Source organism: Geotrypetes seraphini, chromosome 3 (genome assembly GCF_902459505.1).
Source record: "Geotrypetes seraphini chromosome 3, aGeoSer1.1, whole genome shotgun sequence".
NCBI lineage: Eukaryota > Metazoa > Chordata > Amphibia > Gymnophiona > Dermophiidae > Geotrypetes > Geotrypetes seraphini.
The window spans coordinates 179,469,363-179,493,527 of NC_047086.1; the positions used below are offsets into that span (position 1 = coordinate 179,469,363).

A 24,165-nucleotide genomic window follows, 5' to 3' on the forward strand; every position below is an offset into this window, starting at 1 on the left:
TGACTTGGCACCAGTGGACAGCCTTAGAATGACCCCTCTATGCTGCTGTGTTGAACCAGCTGATGGAATCCTCAGAAAGAGCAGCAGTTAGGAGAGATGAAAGAAAACACAGTTCCCTCAGAACCTGGTGTGCTTTTTCTCAAGTGACTTGGCACCAGTGGACAGCCTTAGAGTTGTTCCTCTATGCTGCTGTGTTGAACCAGCTGACGGAATCCTCAGGAAGAGCAGCAGTTGGGAGAGATGAAAGAAAACACAGTTCCCTCAGAATCTGGGAGGCCTTTGAAGTTGACTCTGAAACATCTCCAAATCTTGCTTTCTTTATTTCCCTGTAGCTTGCTCTGAACTCTGCTCCGAGGCAGCCACTGCTTCCCCTGACACCATTCCCTCGTCATATCACAGATGTGAAACAACCACCTCCATAGTCATTTTGGGAACAGTTCTTGTACAATCCCACTCTATTCCTGGACTAGTAGGTTATTTTCCTATGGTCAGACCATAAGAATTCTCTTTGAGCCCCTCCCCTCTTACCTTAGGACTGCCCCCCAGTATTCCAGTTTCTTTCCTACAAGTCAGACTGTAGGAGCTTGTATTTTCTGCTTGTGTTTATTTTTTTCAATTCAGTCTTTTGGTTCGTGAATTCCGCCTTTACGCTGCAGAGGTTCCCCGCGGGAACAGCTCTGGAGATCACAGGCTTTGCATAAAGTCTGTTTTCAGGAGGTTGGCTGCCTGTCAGTGCACCCTCTGGACAGCCTTCAATTCAGTACTCTGGTTCATCCGCTAGTGGGTCTGAACACAAGCTGTGTGCCTCTGTGGAGGTGTTCTGGGATCGGAGCCGATTGTGTTCCTCTGCCAGGTTGTGTATGTGGTGTGTACGAGGGTGGTGGAAGTCCCAGGGGTGGAGGGGCGGGAGACAGTCAGAAGACCAGCAATCCAGTTTGTATGTTTATAGAGGCAGAGGATATCCCTGTAAGCTGTTTCAGATTCCATTGCAGCAATACATAGCAGCACATTGAACAGAGAATATGGGGCTGACAACCTGAGTCATAGTGTTGGGGTGTCTCTAAAGGTGTATTTTAAGAGGTTTGTGGGATTGTGCCTTAGCCCCCCCTTAAAATCCTGAAATCACCATGTTTTGGGGGTTGCTGTGCTTTTTCCAGACGTTTTCTTCTAAAAATAGCACCCTTAGCGGCCATCTTGGATTTTCCTCGATTTTTAATGTAAAGTTATTTTTAGCTTCTATAAACTTCATTTTGGCAAGAAAACTGCTCAGATGGACTCCCAAGAGCTGTTTGTGGTGGATGGTTCACTGGTGAACGGCTGTGTTCCACGTGCACTGTGACATGGAAATTGGAGTGGAAAGGGAGGTGAAATGCTCTGAACTTCTGAAAGGGGTCCTGCCTCTGTTTCTAACCAGAGACATCCTAAAAAGTTAAAGGTGGGCCCAAGGATAGCACAGTCTCTATTCTGGCGAAATGCAGCCTCTGATTCGGCGACCACAGTTCATAGGTCCTATGAGTGTTCTCAGAAGGGTCCATAGGGGATGGCTACTGCCTTGGATGAGGGATTTCCACCCAAATTTATTTACATGATTTCTCAGGCTTATTTGGCTAAGTAAATGATGCCAGACACTCCTTCGCAGGTGTCCACGCTGGCTGGGTGGACCCCCTCTTCCCAGGATATAGGGATTGTGCACGGCTTCCCTAAGGTGGCCCAGGTTAGTACGCTGGCAGTTGCCATTGTTGATCAAGATGGCTTGATCGTGACATTAGTCAGACAGGCGGGCACTACCACCACGGGGGATGTTGTGGCCCGCGCAGAGCTCCAAGATCAGGATCCGGGTGTACCCTCTGATCTGGGTGAGGTCCCCATGGTGCAGAGATTTTTTTTTTAATACCTGCACCTCTGGTTGATTTGCTCTCTTAAAGTCCCTCTAGGAGTTGAAGCTGGAGGTTGTTCTGCCAGTCTCCGCTGACTTCTCTTATGTGTAATGAGAGACTGCAGCTAGCTTCTTGTCCTGTTCATCTGGACATGGTCCAGATGCTCACAGACTTTGGGAAGTGCTCCCCAGTGATTGAGGGTGGGGGGTAGGGAAGAATGTTGCTGAAGGAAGTACAGGACTGCAGAGTGGATTTTATCCTCAAGTGCCTCTGACTCGGCAGCTGCTGTCCTGAAGGCAGTGGCGGCCTCTTCCTTTGTGGCCATAGCATGTCATTCTAAGCTTCTACGATCTGAACACTTTTGTGATCCAGGATCTCACATCCCTGATGTCGGGGGTTGCTAACAGGATGGATGCCTTGTATGGCATGTTCAGTGTCTTTAGCAAGCTGTTGGCTTATTCCATTTTGGCGTGCAGGATGTGGTGGATGCAGCAGTGGTCGGGTGATTTGTCCTCAAAGGCGACTTTACGCAGGTCACCTATCTATGGGCATCTTCTGTTTGGCAAAGGTCTGGATGACCTGATGGCTACTGAGTAGGACTGCAGATCCAGGTCCTTGCTGAATAATGGGCCCTGACCCTCCAAGGTTCAAGGTGCCCTAGTTTTTGTCCCTTCATACTTTCCTGTCTGTACTTTGGTGGCTCATCTGGGCAGCACTCTGCCCAGTCTGCCAAGTAGAAGTTTGGTAGCTCCTGGCACCAGCAGTCAATGGGGAGCCATCTGGCAGTATTAGCTCAGTAACAATTCTGATGCCAGGCCTCTGGCTGCCCTTCCATAGGTTGGGGAGCGGCTCTCAGCCTTCATGGCTTAATGGTGGCCCATTCAACTCAGACTGTTATGTCCTGGAGGTCCTTCGGGATGGCTAGGGGCTTGAGTTTTATTGCCCCCTGGTGTACTGTATTTTGGTTTCCCCCGCTGGTAGACCAGAAAAGGTGGTGTGTTTGGAGGCTATTGTCCGCAGATTGCTGGATATTGTGATGTTTTGGATCAAGACTCGGGTTCCAGCAGATAATCAATATGCTTCATTGTTCTACAGAGAGGTTCTGACGACTGGAGGATGGTCCTGGGCCTCAATCTGGCACTGAGAACGCCTTGTTCTGGATGGAGACTGCGTGTTCGGTGATCACCTCACTGGCTCTATGGGATTGATTTATTTTAAAAAATGTATATACCTTTTAAACCTAAATGGTTTTCATATTGTTACATACATAATTCAATAAGACAAATAAAATCAAACAATCATTAACATATAATCATCAGAAAATCACTTGAAGTGCCCATCAAAAGAACAATCCCAAAGATCAGTTCCTAGAAAAATGAAACATAGAAACATAGAAATAGACGGCAGATAAGGGCCACGGCCCATCAAGTCTGCCCACTCTAATGACCCTCCCTATTTATCTTTGTGGATAGATCCCACATGTCTATCCCATCTGGCCTTAAAATCTGGCACGCTGCTGGCCTCAATAACCTGGAGTGGAAGACTATTCCAGCGATCAACTACCCTTTCAGTGAAGAAGAACTTCCTAGTGTCACCATGCAGTTTCCCGCCCCTGATTTTCCACGGATGCCCCCTTGTTGTCGTGGGACCCTTGAAAAAGAAGATATCTTCCTCCACCTCAATGCGGCCCGTGAGATACTTGAATGTCTCGATCATATCTCCCCTCTCTCTACGTTCCTCGAGTGAGTAGAGCTGCAACTTCCCTAACCGCTCCTCGTATGGGAGCTCCTTGAGTCCTGAGACCATCCTGGTGGCCATTCTCTGGACCGATTCCAGTCTCAGCACATCCTTGCGGTAATGCGGCCTCCAGAATTGCACACAGTATTCTAGGTGCGGTCTCACCATGGATCTATACAGTGGCATAATGACTTCCGGTTTGCGGCTGACGAAACTCCTGCGTATGCAACCTATGATTTGCCTTGCTTTGGATGAAGCTTGCTCCACTTGGTTTGCAGATTTCATGTCTTCCCTGACAATCACCCCTAAGTCTCTTTCCGCTTCAGTTCTTGTCAGGATCTCGCCATTTAGGGTGTAAACCTTGCATGGATTTCGGCTCCCCAGGTGCATGACTTTGCATTTTTTGGCATTGAAACTGAGTTGCCAGGACCTAGACCAGCGCTCCAGTAGAAGTAGGTCATGCATCATATAGTCTGCCATTGAATTTTTGTTTGTTGTGCTTTTGCTCACTACATTGCTTAGTTTGGCATCATCGGCGAATAATGTTATTCTACCTCGGAGCCCTTCTGTCAAGTCTCTTATATAGATGTTGAACAAGATCGGGCCCAGGACGGAGCCCTGTGGCACTCCACTTATCACCTCTGACATTTCGGAGGGGGTGCCATTCACCACAACCCTCTGAAGCCTACCTCCAAGCCAGTTCCCAACCCATTTGGTCAATGTGTCGCCCAATCCTAAAGAACTCATCTTGCTCAGCAACCTACGGTGTGGTACGCTGTCAAATGCTTTGCTGAAATCCAGGTAGATGATGTCCAGGGACTCACCAGCATCCAGCTTCTTCGTCACCCAGTCAAAGAAGCTGATCAGGTTGGATTGGCAGGATCTCCCTTTAGTAAATCCATGTTGGCGGGGATCCTGTAGATTCTCCTCGTCCATGATCCTGTCCAATTGGCGTTTGATTAGGGTTTCCATTAGTTTGCTCACTATTGATGTGAGGCTCACTGGTCTGTAATTTGCCATCTCCATCCTGGAGCCTTTTTTGTGGAGTGGAATGACGTTAGCCGTCTTCCAGTCCATCGGGATGTTACCTGTACTAAGGGAGAGATTGAAGAGTGCGGATAGCGGTTCCGCCAAGACATCACTCAACTCCCTGAGCACCCTAGGGTGTAAGTTGTCAGGCCCCATTGCCTTGTTGACCTTGATTTTTGACAGCTCGCAGTAGACGCTGCTGGGTGTAAACTTGAAATTACTAAACGGGTCAACTGGTTTAACCCTTGTTTGTGTCCGAGGGCCGATTCCCGGCGCCTCGCGGGTGAAGACTGAGCAGAAGTATTTATTTAACAGTTGGGCTTTATCCGAGTCCGTCTCCACATAGTCTCCGTCTGGTTTTCTGAGACGTACTATCCCGCCTGAGTTCTTATTTCTGTCACTGATATACCTGAAGAATGCATTAACAAATAACTGCGTTTTTAATAGTTTTCTGAAATTACCCTTGTCATAACATTTTTGTAATTGACCGACAAGTGAGTTCCACAAGTTCGGCAGTTGGAACCCAAGCACAGTACCGGGTAAAGCTTTGGATTCTCGCCCAGAAATAGCTAAGAAGAAAAAAAAATAAAAAAAATTTTTTTTAAATTGAATCAGGTTGGGCAGACTGGATGGACCATTCGGGTCTTTATCTGCCGTCATCTACTATGTTACTATGTAATTTGACCCCCGCACAGCAAAAGGCCATTCTTGGCTTTCCTGGTTCTGACAGAGGCATATCTTCATTTTTCCATCTTTCCGGAACACAGGAAGTACCTATGCTTCTACGCTCTGCAGCAGCACTATGTGTTTGTGGCTCTACCCTTCGGGATGGTGATGGCACCCGGAATCTTCACCAAGGTGCTTGTGATGGTAGCATTTCTTCTTTGTACCTTTTGGAGTTCTGGTACACCAATATCTGAGCGACTGGCTAATCAGGGCCCCGTTGGATTTGGCGGGGCTTTGGGCAGTTTGCCAAGTTGTCAAACTGTTTCAGTGCTTGGGCTAGGTGATCTACTTCCGAAAGAGTTACCTTGAGCTGCCGCAAGACTTGGACTTCCTGAGGCTTCGCTTCTACATGGGTAATGAACAAGGTGTTCTGCTCGCAGTGCCAGGTGAGGCTCCGCAAATTAATCGTGGATTTTCTGGCCATTCTGGTTCCAACTGCTTGGCAGTACCTTTGAGTCCTGGGATATATGGCGGCGATGGTTGAGGGGGTCTCTAGGGCCAGAGCGCATTTGTACCCTCTGCAAGGCGCTCTGATTTTGTGCCAGGGTCCACAAGGGGATCCTGGATGGTGGTGGCTCAGAGCAGTCAAGCCTGGTGGCTGTTTTCATTCTCTGACCAAGAGTCTCCTCCTCTGGATTACTATGTGGGTGATTTTGCAGACAGATACCTGCTTCAGAGGCTGAAGTGCTGTTTGCATGGACATTTTGGTTCAGGGCTAATAGGTCTTCTCCGAGTGACAGTGGTCGAGCACTTGCCTAGAGCTTCAGGCGATCCGACTGGCTCTCCTCCACGTCGAGTCATCTCCGACATCAGGCCATTCACATTTTCTCGAGCCACCCCACGACGGTGGCCTATGCCAATCACCATGGGGACACCAAAAGCGCCTCCCTGTGTATGGAGGCCTAGCTTTTCTATTGGTGGGCGGAGAGATGCATCATGGTAATTTCTGCTGCGCACGTGACTGGAGTGAACAATGCCCAGGCAAATTATCTCAGTTGTCAGTCTTTAGACTCTGGGGAGTGGTCTGTTCTCATGTGCATTCAACTGCATAGTGGCTTGCTGGGGTTGCCCTGCATTTGACCTCATGGCATTCGTGGCCTACAAGAAAGCGAATTGGTTCTTCATTTGCTATCGTGAGGCTGACAGTGAAGGCCTGGATGCTCTGGTTCAGCCCTTGGCTGCTGGAAGTTCTTCTGTAATTCTTCCCTCTATGGCCCATGATAGGCTATCTGTTGAGAAGAATAGCGACCCACAGGGATCGGGTGATTCTCATTGCGCCCGACTGGCTGAGGCACCTATGGTACACCAACCTGGGTTGGCCTCAGCTGGATCAGGGACTCAAACTTCCTTGTCATCCTCATCTTCTCTCATAGGGCCCAATTGCGCGTTAAGATCCTGACCGCTTTGGCCCACAGCCTGCCTCTTGAGTGCACAGCCTTAATTTGCAGGAGCTATTTGGCCGTGATTGTCAGTCTTCTCCATGGCTAGAAGAAGTCCATTGTGGCGGCCTGTGCAAAAGCTTGGAGATGCTATCAAACGTGGTGCATCCGTATACTCAAGAGTTCCATTGGTTCACCCTGGCATAGGGCCTAGCTGTGGCTTTGTCTCAGGGCCCAGATTGCCAATCTCTCCTGTCTAGACCCTAAATGTCTGAGTGACTCCTTGGCCTCTTATCCAGATGTCGTTCATTTTCTTAGGGGCACACTGAGGTTTCGGCCCCATATGCGGTCACCCTGTCCGTCTTGGAATCTCCACCTGGTCCTTCAATTTTTGGTTTTTTTGCTTTATGAGCCTCTGAAGCAAGCATCTTTGTTGGATTTTATGGTCAGGATTGTCTTTCTGGTGGCTATTACCTCTGCTCACAGGGTTTCTGAGCTTCAGCCTCTTTCCTGATGGGATCCCTTTCTTAGAATCGCAAATTCTGGCGTGTTTCTGTGCACTGTTTCATCCTTTCTTCTTAAAGTGGTCTCTGCCTTCCTTCCATGTTAACCAGAAGGTCCGACTTCCTGCCTTTACTTCATTCGGTTCCAGACCTGGTGTTGTGGTTCCTGGTTGTGTGCAGGATCCTGGTGGTCACGGTCAAGTTTTGTGTCTCCGCCAATTTCCAGATGGATCCATATGGCTTTTTCCTCCGCTTTTATAGCAGCCGTTAGGAGGCCTCTCTTTCGGTGATGGCTCCTTCAACCCGAGGCATCTTTTTCTATTGGGCAAAGCCATCAGCATTCTCTTTGGAGAAGATTTGCAGGATTGCTACCTAGTTTTGGTTTTTTCCCACATTTTCACCTGGTTTTACAGGATCACTCTGGCAACCTAGCAGGATTCTGCTTTTGGTGCCTTCAGATTGGCAGCAGGCTCATCAGTTCCACCCTGACTCTAGAGAACTGCTCTGTTAACATCCCTCTTGTTCAGGAATAGAGTGGGATTGTACAAGAATGAAAGATTAGGTTCTTACCTTTGTTAATCTTCTTTCTTGTAAATCCATACTCTATTCCTAAAATCTGCCCTGGGAACTGCTGATTTGCCTTAGCGTGTACTGGTAAGCTGATTTATTGTCCTACTGTTCTAAGTGGACCATTCTAATATGTTTAGCGCGTTGCTTTGGTGGTCTCTAGTTCTAGCGCTCCCTTCCATTGGTGTAGGCTGTATCTCCTTTGCACTGTTTCTTTCAGGTTTTATGCTGTTTAATGACCTGTTTCAGTTGTTTGTAATTGTTAGGATATTACATGTTATCAACAGATTGAACTTATTTGTTGGGGAGTAACCCTGTACTCCTCTCTTTTGCCTTTGTCCTCTACAGGTATATCTGGCTGCTTTGTCATGAACTGGTTTCCTGGGGGGCAGTCCTGAGGTAAGAGGGGGGAGGGGCTCAACGCTCTGTATAATTGAGGCTTCCTACAAGCTGTCTGGCGACCATAAGAAAATAACCCATTAGTCCAGGAATAGAGTGTGGATTTGCAAGAAAGAAGATTAGCATAGGTAAGAACCTAATCTTTTGTTCCAACGAGATATCTTCTGGCAAAACTCCCGGGCTATCCAGGAATGGCTGTGGCAGAGGTATCCTTGTATCAAGGATCAAAGAGATGTTAGAGCTGAAGCCCAATGCTGATTAATTTGGCAGCCAGCGAATCCACAGTTCTAGAAGACTTTCTGGTCCTTCTCAGCAGCGAATCCACAGTTCCAGAAGGCTTTCTGGTCCTTCTCAGCAGCGAATCCACAGTTCCAGAAGGCTTTCTGGTCCTTTCCAGCTGACAAATACATCCATTGGCTCTTTAGTCAAAGTGGAAGGGTAGACAGAGGATTCTGAGGGAGAACCCTTCACTTTTCCCTCTTTCACAATTGTGGTAAGCAGATTAGGATCTGCTATGCTACAGCTCCCAACTTAGCTCCAGCCCCCCCCCTACACTCAAGAAATAAAAATGTAACTATTTGACATATCTTTCCACTTTTATGACCATTTACCCTTACTTCCTAAGTCCGCTATATTTGCTTCCATGCAGTGTTCAAATTTACAACTTTTCATTAACTCTTCTCTTTTCTCTCCATAAATTCTTCTACCCAAATTTTGATCAGGAATTTAATCATAGAAATAGTTAATTCAAGGAGGCCATAATCAAGGAACATCAGGCTTTATCTTTTAAAAGCAGCCTCATAAAAATGGTGTTTTAGATGGGATTTCAATATGCTAAGACAAACTAGCCTGTGACCCCCCCCCAGGTTAGGTTAAAGAATCACTATCCTAGATGGTAAAAAATCCCCCAAAGACAGCAATTGTGATCTGGAATGTGTTTAACAAAATCTGCTCACAGTAAACACAGTAATATACTACTCCCTATTTTTTCTTTTTTTTAATTGAAAAGTATTTTGAATGATTCATATGATATATATTGTACAGAAAAAGTAAATATTAATAATTGGGACTGTTGAAGGAGGATATCCATGGTCAGACCACAGAAGTGTAGACCTTAAAGCGTGTCAGTTTCTAATGGTCCAAAGAAAACATTAAAAAGTAAAAAAGATAGGGTAGTGTATTACAGTGAGTGCTTATTGGTAGAGGATTTTCTTAGATTGTAAGCACTATAGAGCAAGCACTGTCTTATGTGTTTTTACAGAGTTGCATGCATCATTAGAAAAGATAATGATAGCTGGGCAGACTTGGATGGCTAGTTGGTCTTTACTTCTGTTAAGTTGTACAGTTAGCAGTTGTAGCCCTAATGGGAAGAAATTCCAGTGATACCTAAAGATGATATTCAGAATGCATGGATTTCAGACTGTGAAAGGAGTTGTGATTTGTGGAAGGAATATGATGTGAACAGGGCTGCCCAAATCTCTTCTAGCTTCTCCACAGCCAGTCTAGTTTTTTAGAATATCCACAATGAATATAGAGATACATTTGCACTCATTGGAAATTAAGTAAATCAGATTTATATATTGAATATCCATTGTGGACATTCTGAAAATCTAACTGGCTGTGGGATCTCCGGGACAAGTTTAAAGAAGCACTGTTATAGATGGAATAATATAGAAAAAAAGCCAAAGGAAAACCCCCAATGGCCAACAGTATTGATAAATGGGATTGACTAGTGCTAGGGTAACTTTTACCTGAAACTTCAAGCATGGAAGATGATGAGGCAGAACAAAATTACTTTGTGGTAGTAATTCTCATGGAAAGAATTCTTTCCTTTTTTTTATTTTAAATGAATTAGGAACGCCGGTGACTCCTGTTACACCAGCCAGTGTGGTACAAGGTCTCCCTGACCCTTGGGTGGCTCAGATTGCAAATTCAGATACACTTGCTGCTGTAGCACAGATCTTACAGAGTCCTCAGGGCCAGCAGGTAAGAATCTTCTGTTAATTTACTTTCATTATTTTTTTATTTATTTATAAACACTGCATATGTTAAATAAAACACATTATCCCAAGACAAGCAGACAGCAGATTCTCATGTATGGGTGACGTCACTGACCGAGCCCCGGTACGGACCACTTTAAAAGTCCATTGCCACTTTAAGATCTGTGATAGTGAGCAGCTAGCCTTGCTCCTAGGTGCGTAAAGTGTACAGGAATGATGGCAAATGACGCAAAATGTATTCAAAAAATTTATTGCATTTATTAATTTCCATAACAATTATCAAAAGATTATTTGCATCATTGGGGGTCTTTACAGAGGCCAAAATCTGGCATTGCTAGCAAAGAATCTCGACCTATACTTCGTTGTTCATCAGTATATCTCTTCTATCCAGTATGACATCATTACTTGTCAACCAATCAACCGGCAGAGGCTGTCCTTAGGTTTGAACAAAGAAATTCCTTTTGACATAGAGAAAAAGTTTCACAAATCATATTTTTGTTTACATTAATTTCTAAATATGCATAAAACATTATTACATATCCAATACTCTTTTTGTCATTCTCAAAACTTAAATCAAATAGTTTGTCTGTTAAAAGCCAGCCTGCTGATAAGTTCATGTTCCTGTATTAAAAGTGAAGCAGGAAAAGCCTACTCCCCCCTCCTTACTATACTGGAGGTCAAGCTAGCTGGCCTTTCCTGCTCTGAACCTCTCAAAGACTGGTACAGTGTCTCTGGCTCTAACTATTTCCAGATGTTGCCTCTTAGGCTCCCTTAAAGTTTCTTCAGGTTTAAAATGTATAAAATATGTTTTTCAAAACCAATTCTCATGTTTAATATACATTCACACATCATTCATACCACATATCACACACATAATCACTTATGGGATCCCATCACACATCCAACACAGTATATTGCATTCATAAGATATATATAACTATCTGTATTCAAAAATGTGAAACCCTATATCTTCCACAAGCCAGACTGAGAGGTCTGGTATTAATTAGAGCCATGAGGCTCAAGGCGGGAAATGCAGAGAGAACAAAGAGAGACAGAAAGACACTAAAACAAGATGGAGTCACTAAAACAAGATGGAGTCATTAATACCTCTATGTATGTATTATGTATATCTATACCTGATTTCCTCTATGATCCTGCCCCACCTAACACCTCATACAAATAGTGAATTCCCCTTTTTCTATGCTATATATTGGTTTCATGCTCTTTTGTTTATCATCTTGACTTTTTCAAAGTTTTAAATGTGTTTGCATGTATATAAGATCCTCTGATCAGGACTGGGAAGGTCTCTGTCATGCCCTGCTAATAAACCAGGCCTTCTTCAATAGCCCAAACTGCGCATGCGTGAGTGTCTTTCCGCCTGACGTAAAGCATGTAGTCCCTCAGTTTTCTAGTTTCTGCGGAGCTAGTAAGACGCGCTTCAGCTTCGGCTGAACTTTTTTCTCTTCGCTTGCCTTCTCGCTCTCGCAATTTGTAAATTTATTTATTTATTTATTTTTGTCTTAATTTCTTCATTGTTTTACTTTTCAAAAAAACCCCAAAACAACAACATATAGTTTTTTATTTTTTCCGTTGTGGGCTTTGGTCCTCTGGGGCCTTATGAACCTTTGTAGCCATAGAGTTTGATTTGTCAATGGCTGTCTTCCCATCCATGTCACGCCTGTTGAGGGGTTTCAAAAAGTGCAGTCGCTGTGCTTGGGCCATTTCGTTAACTGACCCTCACTGTTGGTGTTTTCAGTATCTGGGACCTGAGCACCGTGCTGACTCTTGCTCCCGTTGTTCATCCCTTCAGATACGCACCCTCAAAAACCGGCTACTTCAACAAAGATAACTGTTCGGCACTGCAATGGACACGGAGCCCAGCTCATCTCCGACTCTGTCCACGACCACACTGACAAAGATGACACCGAGAGTCGACCCTTCAACGTCGACTCCGGTGTCACAACTCGCAGTGGGTAAGCCAGTTAAGCCTTTCCCTTCCCCCCTCTGGGTCCCAGTTCAAACCGGCAGTGTGCCAAGTCCTGTTGACTTTGATGAGACCCAAAAAATGCTTGGCTCCGATTTCGGTGAGTGCGTTGACATTGGCCTCCTCATCGCCAGAGAACAGAACCGCACCGAAGGTACTAGCAAAAACGCCAGCGGTACCGATGCATTCCATTAAGCAGCAGATTAAAAAATTTCTGCATGTGATGTTACGGGAGCAGTTACAACTACTTCTTCCCGTCATGGTGACACCATCTCCTCCAGTGCCAATGATGTCTCAGACCTCGACAACGGCACCAACTTTTCAAGAGTCTACATCGGTGCTGACTCCTCTGGGTACGGAATCGGTATTGGAGACGATCCGGCACTGCTGTTCTTCTCAGACATCTACTGAGATGGTATCAGTCAAATCAGGCAAGGCATTAACAACAATGAAACATCTCCAGGCCTCAACACCTAGTTCTCGGTACCGACCTCCACCAATCCGAGATTCAGATCTCTGGGGTGATTCTGATCAAGAACCTCTTGCATCTGATGATGAGGTTTCTTCAGATGAGGATTTTCATTTACCATCTTTTCAGGAGTCTACTTTAAAATCTGACACATCCTTTTTGAGATTTTTGAAGGAAATGGCTGAGTCTTTTTCTATTCCATTTGAAGCTGACTCCCAAAAATCTAAGCAGTTTTTATTAATAATAATAATAATAATTATTATAATAATAATTTATTCTTATATACCGCCATACCAAAAGAGTTCTAGGCGGTTCACAACAACTGGGCAAGTACATAAAATACAGATGAAATACAACAGATTGGAATAATAAACTAAAACTAAACTAAACTAAACCAATTTAACAATAATCAGAATGCATATTACAATATAATACATTATATTACATTACATTAGAGATTTCTATTCCGCCATTACCAGTGAAATTCATTAGAAGTAAAAAGAGTGCAGATAAAATACCCTCTAACAGGCAAGAAAATGATGTATGTAATCCAAATAAAATGTCAGCTGAGTATAAACTAGTTAAGAAAAAAGCAGTTAAAAACTAACCTAACCAACAAGTTAATACATATAGTACAGATAAAAATATATCAGATAGATCTAAATAGACTTGTTAAAAAATAGCAATACATTAAGATACCAACCTATCAAAAAGCTGTGTTTTTAATCATTTTCTAAAAACAAAGTAAGAGGAGACCTCTAGGAATGATTTTTCCAAGCCATGAATTCAGTTTGGTGGCTTGAAATGAGAGGGTTCTCTCAAGGAATCTCTTATAACGACAGGATTTTATGGAAGGATAGGTAAACAAATGTACTCCGCGTGTGATCTTGTTAGCGTGACTCAAGGAAAAATAGCCTGGTAACAGACCAGAAATTGATTTATAGCAAATACAAGAAAATTTAAACAAATTTCTAGATTCTATCGGTAACCAATGAACTTTCAGATAGAATGGAGTGATGCCTTAGATTATGACCAGTCACCTAAAGAGTTTCTTAAGCTATCTCTTCATGACATTTTAAGAGAGACTTTTATAAAAATTTTGAAACTCCTTTAACCATCACAGTGGCTTCTCATAAACTTGATTCACTTTATAGGGTGGTTCCCATTCCAGGGTTTGACAAATCTCAACTTCCACATGAATCACTTCTGGTGGAATCAATCCTGAAGAAATCAGCGGGAGCCAGTGTTTATACCTCAGTACCTCCTGGCAGAGAAGGGAAGACCAAGGACAAGTTTGGCAAAAGACTGTTCTGCCTTTACTCTCCTCTCCGTCTGGAAGCAGATGCTTTTCTCCTGGATCGGACGGGTCTGTTTCTGTATGCATTCCCTCCAATTCCTCTCATGTTGAGAACTCTGTTCAAGCTCAAGAGAGAAACAGCCACCATGATTCTCATTGCCCCACGGTGGCCCAGGCAACATTGATTCTCCCTTCTACTTCAACTCAGCTCCAGGGAGCCCATACCTCTTCCAATATTTTCTATTCTGCTTACTCAGAATCAGGAATCACTTCTACAACCCAAGCTGCAATCTCATAACATAAGAACTTAAGAAACGCCTTCGCCAGATCAGACCTAGGTCCATTTAGTCCGGCGATCCGCACACGCGGAGTCCCATTTAGGTACTCCTTTATGGAGACCCGGATTTCCCGTATCCCTCAATATGATTAGCAAGAAGGTATGCATCCAACTTGCATTTGAAACCCAGAACAGAAGTTTCCATCACAACCTCCTCCTGGAGAGCATTCCATGCTCCCACCACTCGCTGTGCGAAACAGAACTTCCCGACATTAGTCTTGAACCTGCTACCACTCAGTTTCAGGCTATGACCTCTTGTCCGTGTCACATCCGAAAATGTTAGTAATGATGTTTCCTGGTCTATTTTGTCAAATCCTTTTAATATTTTAAAAGTCTCTATCATATCCCCTCGCAGTCTTCTCTTTTCAAGGGTGAACAGTCCCAGTTTTCCGAGGCGTTCTTTGTAGCTCTAATTCTCCATACCTTTGACTAGTTTCGTGGCTCGCCTCTGCACCCTCTCCAGCAGAGTTATATCCTTCTTAAGGTATGGAGACCAATGTTGGACACAGTATTCTAAGTGTGGTCTGACCATTGCTCTGTAAAGTGGCATTATAACGTCTTCTGATCTCTACACCTGACAGCTTGGTTTCTCTCTGGCTGAATCTGTCTCACGTACATCTTTCTCAGCCTGTTAGTTAAATTCTTGATGCATCCAGGAAACCAACCACTCAACAATGTTATCAACAAAAGTGGACTCTGTTCTCTTCCTAGTGTCTTCTCCATCATCATAATCCAACTTCATTATCAGTGGATTCGGTGTATGGATTATCTGCTTCATCTCTCTGATTCTGGCCTCAAATCTACATCTGTCAGAGTCCATCTCAACACTATTACAGCTTTTCACATGCTAGTTGAGGGTAAACCTCTTACTGCTCATCCTTTGGTCTCCAGATTCATGAAGGGACTTTTCATTGTGAAACCACCTCTCAAACTTCCACCTATCGTCTAGGACCTTAATGTAGTCCTTTCCAGTTTGATGAAGCCACCATTTGAACCAATGGCCACAGCTCATCTTAAGTTCATTACCTGGAAAGTGGTTTTCCTTATTGCTCTCACCTCTGCCAGAAGGGTCAGTGAGTTACAGGCATTAATAGCAGATCCACCCTTCACCATTTTTCATCATAACAAAGTGGTTCTACATCCAAAGTTTCTTCCAAAAGTTGTCACTGACTTTTACCTCAATCAGTCAATTGTTCCACCAGTGTTTTTTTTACTAAGCCTCATTCTCATGCTTGAGAAACTGCTTTGCACACTTTGGACTGTAAATGAGCTTTAGCCTATTACATTGACCGGACAAACCTTATCAAACATCTGCCCAATTGTTCATATCTTTGATCCGAACAAATTGGGGCATCCTGTTTCCAAAAGAACGATTCCAACTGGCTGGCTGCCTGCATCTCATTCTGTTATGCTTAGACTGGCCTGGCACTGGAGAGTCATGTCACAACCCACAAAATTAGAGCTATGGCAGCTTCTGTTGCTTTCCTCAGATCTACTCCTATTGAGGAAACTGTAAAGCTGCCACCTGGTCCTCAGTTCATACATTTATTTCTCATTATTATCTGAACAGATGGGATGGGCACTTTGGCCAATCTGTATTACAACATTTATTTTCTTAAGGCCAACTCTCCCACCATCCCTTTTCTGTTAGCTTGGAGGTCACCCATACATGAGAATATGCTGCCTGTTTGTCCTGAGATAAAGCACAGTTACTTACCGTAACAGGTGTTATCCAGGGACAGCAGGCAGATATTCTCACAACCCACCCATCTCCCTGGATTGGCTTCTTAGCTGGCTTATCTTAACTGAGGGGCTGCGCGTCGTACATCGGGTGGGAAGGCACTTGCACATGCGCGGTTCGGACTATTGCGAACTTTCTAAGATTTTAAAGTGGTGATTCACTTTTAAACTGGTCCGTACCGGGGCTCCGTCGGTGACGTCACCCATATGTGATAATATCTGCCTTCTGTCCCTGGATAACACCTGTTATGGTAAGTAACTGTGCTGAATGGGTTAAAGTATGAAAGAGGGCATGAAATAACTTGAAGGATGGTCCAGTGATTAGAAGATGAGCTTCAGTGTTAAAAAAAAACTTCATCCAGTTGAGGCGCAGGAAGTAATATGTTGAATCCTGGAGTCACTTTATATAGGGGCTGATGGAGAAAGCTATCACAGGTTACAGTGTGCCCTTAAAAAGCAGTTTTCTTGCTTGCTAATGGTAGCTGAATGCTAGAAGGGCTTCTGCCATGATGTAGCAGACAGTGCGCAACACATTAAAATGCATGCTAAATAGTTGGTTAAGCTAATTCATAGCGTGCAGAGCTGTAGGCTAATGTCTATTGTGGGATCTCAAGGCTAGAAGCCTATTGTTAGATCTGAGGCTGGCATTGAGCTCTTGGTTGCCATCTATTCTGTCTCCTTCCTCTGCCCTGCTCCTGCTCTGTCCCAAATCCCCCCTCCAAAAAAAAAAAAAAATAAAATCACCCAACCCTGTTTCCCTGGTCTGTAGCGGCCTGACCAGGACACCTTTCTTCCTCCTTCCTAGCCAGCCAGAATGAATTTTATAAACATGTACCTGATGTTTTGTACCTTTCCCCCTTCCAACTCGGTATCTCTTACGGCAGGAGCTGCCTCCTGTGTAGTCCTGAAAATGGTGGCTTCTGCCCTGTCTAGTGTATTCTGGATTGTATCTGGCAGGGCCAGTCTGCCATATAAGGGAGATACCAGGGATATGTTTTTAAAGTTTTGGCTGGTTAGGAAGGCGAAAGGCTTCCCGGACAGGAGGGAGAGAAAACAACTGACCAGTCATCTTTTTAAATTTAATTTAATGTCACCTTTCCTGTCAGTACCTGAGCCAGTACAGGAAAAGTGACATTAATCAATGAATTGCACATTATTGCCATGATTTTAACACGGCAATAAATTGCATGTTCATCAATTATACTGTACTATCCAACACCCTTCTAACAAAGTCACACACTCCTTAGATGAGGAAATAAACCAGAGTCTAATAGATCAATCTCTGTCACCGCAAGGCTCAAAAGACTTATTAAGCACCCAGAATGAAGGAAAAAAGCCTCAGAACCCCTCCCACACCACCTTGAATAAAACAGTGTGGGAAGTAAACCGGGGTAAGTTACCTTCTTAACTGGGTGACATCCAAAAAAGCCTTGAGTAATCCAGGGATAGATAATCAAAACCTTTACAATCAAAACATTTCTGAATTTAATTGAATGAAAAAAGGGAATACTTGTCCCACAATGAAGTTTGGTCTCACATCGACGATGGCCAGCATTTTGCCAGAGTCAGCTACCTCAGGATGTATAAACTCCTGAAATAAATGTGAACAAGTACAGCTCTAAATTTTGCTGTTTCAATAATATGAAATATTTCCCCTTGTGTTGCCGGCTTACCCATGAAAGTGCTCTGCTCTCCTCATCATCTAAGCAACTTCACAAACATGGCCCCGGGAAACGCCACCCATTAAACCTATTACGTGTATGATAACCAACCAATCACATAGAACACACCACCTCTCAGATACTAAAATTTAAAGTCACCGGGTTTTAATGGGAATCTGTTCATGTTAGCTGGTTCTAGTCCATTCACATATTCAAACTTGCTGGCTTGTCACTATTCAAAACGTGTTTCCAAAATAATTCTCGTTGTAGCAGACTTGTTTCCTGTTCCGTACATATTCTGGTATAAAGTCTATTGCACATCATTTCAGATATTTAAAACTATGATCATGTTCTAAACAGTGTGCAACAATTGGTGCCTTTAATTTGTTTGTGTGTAGGCAACTTTTGTGCTCTGTAATCCGGACTTCATGGATATGAACTCTGCCCTACATTGATTTTAGGGCAGGGACAGATCAGCATAAACACTACGTAAGATGTGATACAGGACGTTTTGTGAAGAACAAAAAACTGTCTACCTGTGATGGGATGTAAAAATTATCTTTTAAATTCAAAAGTGATCTCACAAATCTGACAAGAATTACATTTCTTAAGTCCCCCTGTCAATTCTTTTAATTAATGCTGTTTCACTATGTCCGAGGGACTTAATAATTCTTTAAGATTCCTTTGTTGTGTGTAAGCCATTCTCAAAAAGGAATCTTCAAAAGCGGAATCTCCCATTGTTGTCTCAATATATGTATTATCTTCTTCGTGATAGGTGAGTATTGTAGGATACATGTGATAGCTTTCGGATCCTGGCCCCGCTCACTCAGGATAAATAGCAAGTCTCTATCAACATTCCTGGCTCGATTATATGCTCATTTGATGTCTAAAGAAAAATATCCTCGATGTTTTAAACCAGTGGTCTCAAACTCGCGGTCCGGGGGCCAAACCAGGTACTATTTTGAGACCCTTGGTATGTTTATCATAATCACAAAAGTGAAATAAAACAGTTTCTTGATCATATGTCTCTTCAGCTATAAATTACAATATTATTATTAAGACTTAGCCAAAAGGAAAGATTTATAAACTATAAAGAGTTTACCTCATGCAAAATTGTCATTTCTTTAATAAGACATTAACTATTTTTTCTGAGGCCCTCTAAGTACCTACAAATCCAAAATGTGGCCCTGCAAAGAGTTTGAGACCGCTGTTTTAAACGCTGTGAGAATATAGTGCTCTGTCTCTTGTATTTGGCTAAATCAGAGCACACCCGCCGATACCTGAGAAACTGGGAAATAGGTAAACTATGTTTAAGGTTCAAAGGATGATTACTCAAAAAATTTTGCCGTATATTGTTCTATCAAATAGATTACTTCTCTTATGTACTTGGACATCCAAAAAAGAAATAGAATATGGATGAGAGGATATTACGAATTTAATGCTATCATGCCTGTTATTTAACCAATTGTAAAAATCACCCAAAGACTCACTTGAACCTGTTCAATTCATGAATTTGTTATCTATAAATCTAAGCCAAAGGGCTATGTATTGAGAAAAAGATTTTGTTTAAGCCACAAATTTTCAAATTTTTGCATAAACAGGTTGGCTACTGAAGGGGGCCCTAGTGGCCCCCATAGCCACCCTGATACCTGTTGAAAAAACCTTATTCCAAAATGGAAATAGTTTAGTTGCATTGCCAATGCTAAAAGTTTGATCAGGATATCAGTGGGAATTCTTTGTGAATCTCCTGTTGTATTTAGAAATTCCTCAATAATAGAAATAGCTTTTTGTGTCTATGGATTTCACATCAATCTTGTGTCTATGGATTTCACATCAAGTGTGACCAGAAATGTAATGGCACCTACATTGGTAATTTCATTCAACCTACTCAATAAGTTGGCTGAGTCCCTCAAATAAGAAAATCCTTTCACCACTAATGGCTGAAGAGGTACATCAACAAAGCAGGACAGGAGTTCCAAAATGGAGGATGTTGTGGAGGAGATTACTGTTCTGGGATTCAAGCGCAAGTTGGATGCACACCTTCTTGCAAATCGTATTGAGGGCTATGGTATATCTGGGTCTCCAATCAGGAGTATCTAAAAGGGCCGCTGCGTGTGCGGATGACCGGACTGGATGGACCTCGGTCTGATCCGGTGGGGGCTTTTCTTATGTTCTTATGATTCTCTACTGGATATTATGGGATGTCCAGGGGGAGAATGAGGAGACTAAAGGATGTAAAATGTAAAAATCAAGGACCCCCTGGGGTTATTTATATTTAAAAACTGATGTTCATGCTTGGTAAGAAAACCTTCTGAAAGTCCCATTGTAGTGACCTCTCTTATAATTGTCATAATCGTGTTGGTAGGGTCAGAGCTCAATTCTACATAATCAGACGTAATAGAAAGCTGTCTCATAACCATAAGAACATAAGAATTGCCGCTGCTGGGTCAGATCAGTGGTCCATCGTGCCCAGCAGTCCGCTCACGCGGCGGCTCCCAGGTCAAAGACCTGTGCCCTAACCGAGACCAGCCCTACCTGCGTTCGTTCTGGTTCAGCAGGAACTTGTCTAACTTTGTCTTGAATCCCTGGAGGGTGTATTCCCCTATAACAGCCTCCGGAAGAGCGTTCCAGTTTTCTACCACTCTGGGTGAAGAAGAACTTCCTTACATTTATACGGAATCTATCCCCTTTTAACTTTAGAGGGTGCCCTCTCATTCTCTCTACCTTGGAGAGGGTGAACAATCTGTCTTTATCTACTAAGTCTATTCCCTTCATTATCTTGAATATTTCGATCATGTCCCCTCTGTCTTTCCTCTTTTCAAGGGAGAAGAGGGCCAGTTTCTCTAATCTCTCACTGTATGGCAACTCCTCCAGCCATTTTAATCGCTCTTCTCTGGACCCTTTCAAGTAGTACTGTGCCCTTCATGTATGGCGACCAGTGCTGGACGCAGTACTCCAGGTGAGGGTGTACCATGACCTGGTACAGCGGCATGATAACCTTCTCCGATCTGTTTGTGAACCCCTTCTTAATCATTCCTAGCATTCTGTTCGCCCTTTTTGCTGCCACCGCGCGTTGCGCGGACAGCTTCATTGACTTGTTGACTAGTACTCCCAAGTCTCTTTCCTGGGGGGTCTCTCCAAATACTGTACCGGACTTCCTGCATCCATGTATAAGAATTTTGTTACCGACATACATCACCTTACACTTATCCACGTTAAACCTCATTTGCCATGTCGCAGCTCATTTCTCAAGCATGTTTATGTCATGTTGCAGGTCTTCGCAATCCTCCTGTGTCTTCACTACTCTGAATAACTTCGTATCATGTGGAACCTTGTCGAACACCTTCTGAAAATCCAGATATACAATGTCGACTGGGTCATCCTTGTCTAGTCTGACATGTTTAAGACAACAGCCCCTCCCTTGTGAACCCAACATATTCGTATGTGGGGATGAGATTTAAGTTCTCCCATGGCTAGATAGTCCTCTTTGGTCATATTTTATGGTTAAAAGATGTTCTTTTTTAAACACTTTATTGGTCTCTCTAACAACCATGTCTTTAAAAGTTGTCAAATGAGGACTGGGAGGAACAGGGGGTAACCAATGTGATGGTCTGTGAAGTATAGATTCATCATTGTATACAATGAAATGATGGAAAAAAAATATTCTTTAAATGTAATTTCTGAAAAAACTTTTCTAGGTCTTTCCTCAAGCGGGGTGTTAGAAGGGTGTTGGATAGTTTAGTATTTACCAACCTACGAAAGTTGTGTTTGTTGGTCTACCATCAATTATACTGTAGCATGCCACTTTATTTTTCTGCCATCAGTTTTGAGGTAGAGCTGCAAACTACTGTGAGTCTTACTGCAACTCACTCACAGTGAGATGATGGAAGAAATCCACAAAAGGGCTTATAATATTCAAAATATACTTGTTAGAGGAAAGAAGGCATGGAGGATATGATTTAAATTCTTGGGAAAAAGTAAATTAGAGAACAAGGAGTCACAAAATTAAGATGTAAGGCTAGAAAAAACATAAAACACTTTTTGTACTTTTTAATATTCTTAAACAGTAAGGGGCTCATAATTGAAAGAGGAAAACGTCCAAAAACCGGCCCAAGTTAGCACTTGGACGATCATCAGTCAAAAACATCCAAGTGCCAATAATAAAACTGGGTTTGGGATGTATTTAAAAATGACCTAGGCCTTCACAGTGCTGCTGAATGACCATAGCTAAACGGAGTGTTTCAGGAGGAGTGTCGAGGGCGGGATTTGGGCAGGACGTGGGCAGGCTTAGACTTAGTCATACTGCATGTATAACCAAAAGTTATACAGCACAGGATCGACGGAACTTGGACGTTGTGACTTAGATCATGTGGGTCTAAGTCACAAAAACCTACCTAAAGTCACCAGATAAGCACTGCAAACACATAATATAGACCCCCACACACTACCCCAGTGATCACCGACCCCCCCATAAAAATATTAATCACAACTTGAAAATTGTGGCTCCAGAACATCATCACCTGGCAGCCTGGCATAGGAAAGCCTAGTCGTGCTGCATAGAGGCGTCTTAAGGCGTCTTGGGGGTGGGTTAGGGACCCATGGAAAGGAGGACCCATGCCCATAAGCCCCTGTACTCACTGTATTGATATTGAAACATGTGCACTCCCCTATACACCCCCAAAACCCTTTTGTATTGGCATATAAGTGGCTCCTGCAGCCCTAAGGGCTATTGGGGTGGTAAATAAGTGGGTCTAGGGGATTCTGGAGGTGGTTTGGGGGGCTCACCATTACCTATAAGGGAGCTGTAGTGAGATGAAGACATGGCACCCTTTTTGTGAAGTTCACAGCAGTGCCCTGTAAGGTACCCCACTATTTAGGTACCATGTCTGGGTGTTCAGTCCATCACTATGCAGACCCCTCCCGTGTCCAACAGGGCTTGTTCTAGGCGTTTTTGACTTGGACGAAAAGTTTGACAAAAATGTGGTATAAAGATGGACAATTTAGCGGCATGGACGATTAGATCGGCAGGACATATACTTAGATAATTTTCGAAACGAATAAAAATTTGCACGTATTTTTCGAAAATGTGTCCTAAGCTGTTTTTTTTACTTTGGACGACTTGCGACTTAGATGAAAACGGACTTAGACGTTCCTTTCGATTATGCCCCTCCATGCAATTTAGTAGGCATTCTGATTTTCTCCTCTTACTTTGAGCATTTCTGACTAGTGCCACAGATTATAACATGTTTCTCTGCCCATAAAAAAGTAGCAAGTTGTCTGGAATAGCTTCAGAAGGGATATTTGTTTAAAAAAAGAAGAAAAATGTTAGAGAATTCCCCCACTCTCCTTTATTGATCACATGTACTTCTACATAGTAATTGAAGACATTGAGAATATACAGGGTCAAACTTAACTTTTTGTTCATGTTACAGATATTCATGACTAAACCCTAGTTGGCAGTTTGCCATCATGCCAGCTACATACAGGCAGTCAAATAAGTAGTACTCTTGGAAAAATATTTCTATGAGGATAAACAGGACAATATGGATACTCACAAGTGTCTTCTGAAGAAGCCTGGCTTGCATGCAACCCATGGTTCCAACAATTTCTAGAAATCCTTGGTAGGCCTGTGTTGCTCATGTGCGAGGGACTTCTCTTCTTCCTCGCTTGCATGGGACCCATAGTTTTGCTTTTTCTGTGGAACTGTGAAGATGTCTTCAGTTGTAGTAACAAGATTTTTATTGTCAAACAAGCAGGCAGCATATTCTCACTGGTGGGTGAGGTCATCCATGGAGCCCAGTACGGACAGTGGTAAAGTGTACTGTCACTTTAAGCATTTAACAAAACTTCAAGACTGCCCGAACCATGTATTCGCAAATGCCTTCCTGCCCGACACTGGCTTGCAAGGTCATCATAACATAACATAAAAGAAAATTTCTAGACCGCATAGCCATAAGTTCAATGCAGTTAACTAAAGATTATACTATGAGAGAATACAGGAATAGTATGATATACAGAAATCTAATTGACAGGGGCAGGGGAGGGCTTTAATGGCTGGGAGGGTGTAGATGGGCTGGAGTAAGTCTTAACAGAGATTTCGGCAGTTGGAACCCAAGCACAGTACCGGGTAAAGCTTTGGATTCTCGCCCAGAAATAGCTAAGAAGAAAAAAAAAAAAAAAAAAAAAATTTAAATTGAATCAGGTTGGGCAGACTGGATGGACCATTCGGGTCTTTATCTGCCGTCATCTACTATGTTACTATGTTACTATGTATTTTAAATAGGAAAAGGTTAGGGAAAGGTTATTGAAAGAATATATGTTTTTGTGTTTCTATTGTTTAGTCATTGGGTGGGTGGGTGGGTGGGTGGGGGAAAAAATGGTTGTTCATGTATATTTGTACGATGAATGTGCTTTTCTTGACTTATTTTATGGATACATATTTGTGTTTTGCACTTTTGAT

At 43.2% G+C, this 24,165-nt stretch overlaps 1 protein-coding gene across 10 annotated transcripts in view; it reads left to right on the forward strand.

Moving 5' to 3' along the window:
- Positions 1-24,165, forward strand: part of SCAF8 (SR-related CTD associated factor 8) — a 784,204-nt gene that overhangs the window by 195,002 nt on the left and 565,037 nt on the right. For all 10 annotated transcript variants that reach the window (XR_004538795.1, XR_004538796.1, XM_033937892.1 and 7 more), the window contains exon 6: positions 10,073-10,203. Coding sequence is in view for 8 of the 10 variants with exons in the window: in XM_033937892.1 (XP_033793783.1) it covers positions 10,073-10,203 (131 nt within the window). In the remaining 2 variants the exon portion in view is untranslated. The remainder of the gene's footprint in view (positions 1-10,072; positions 10,204-24,165) is intronic.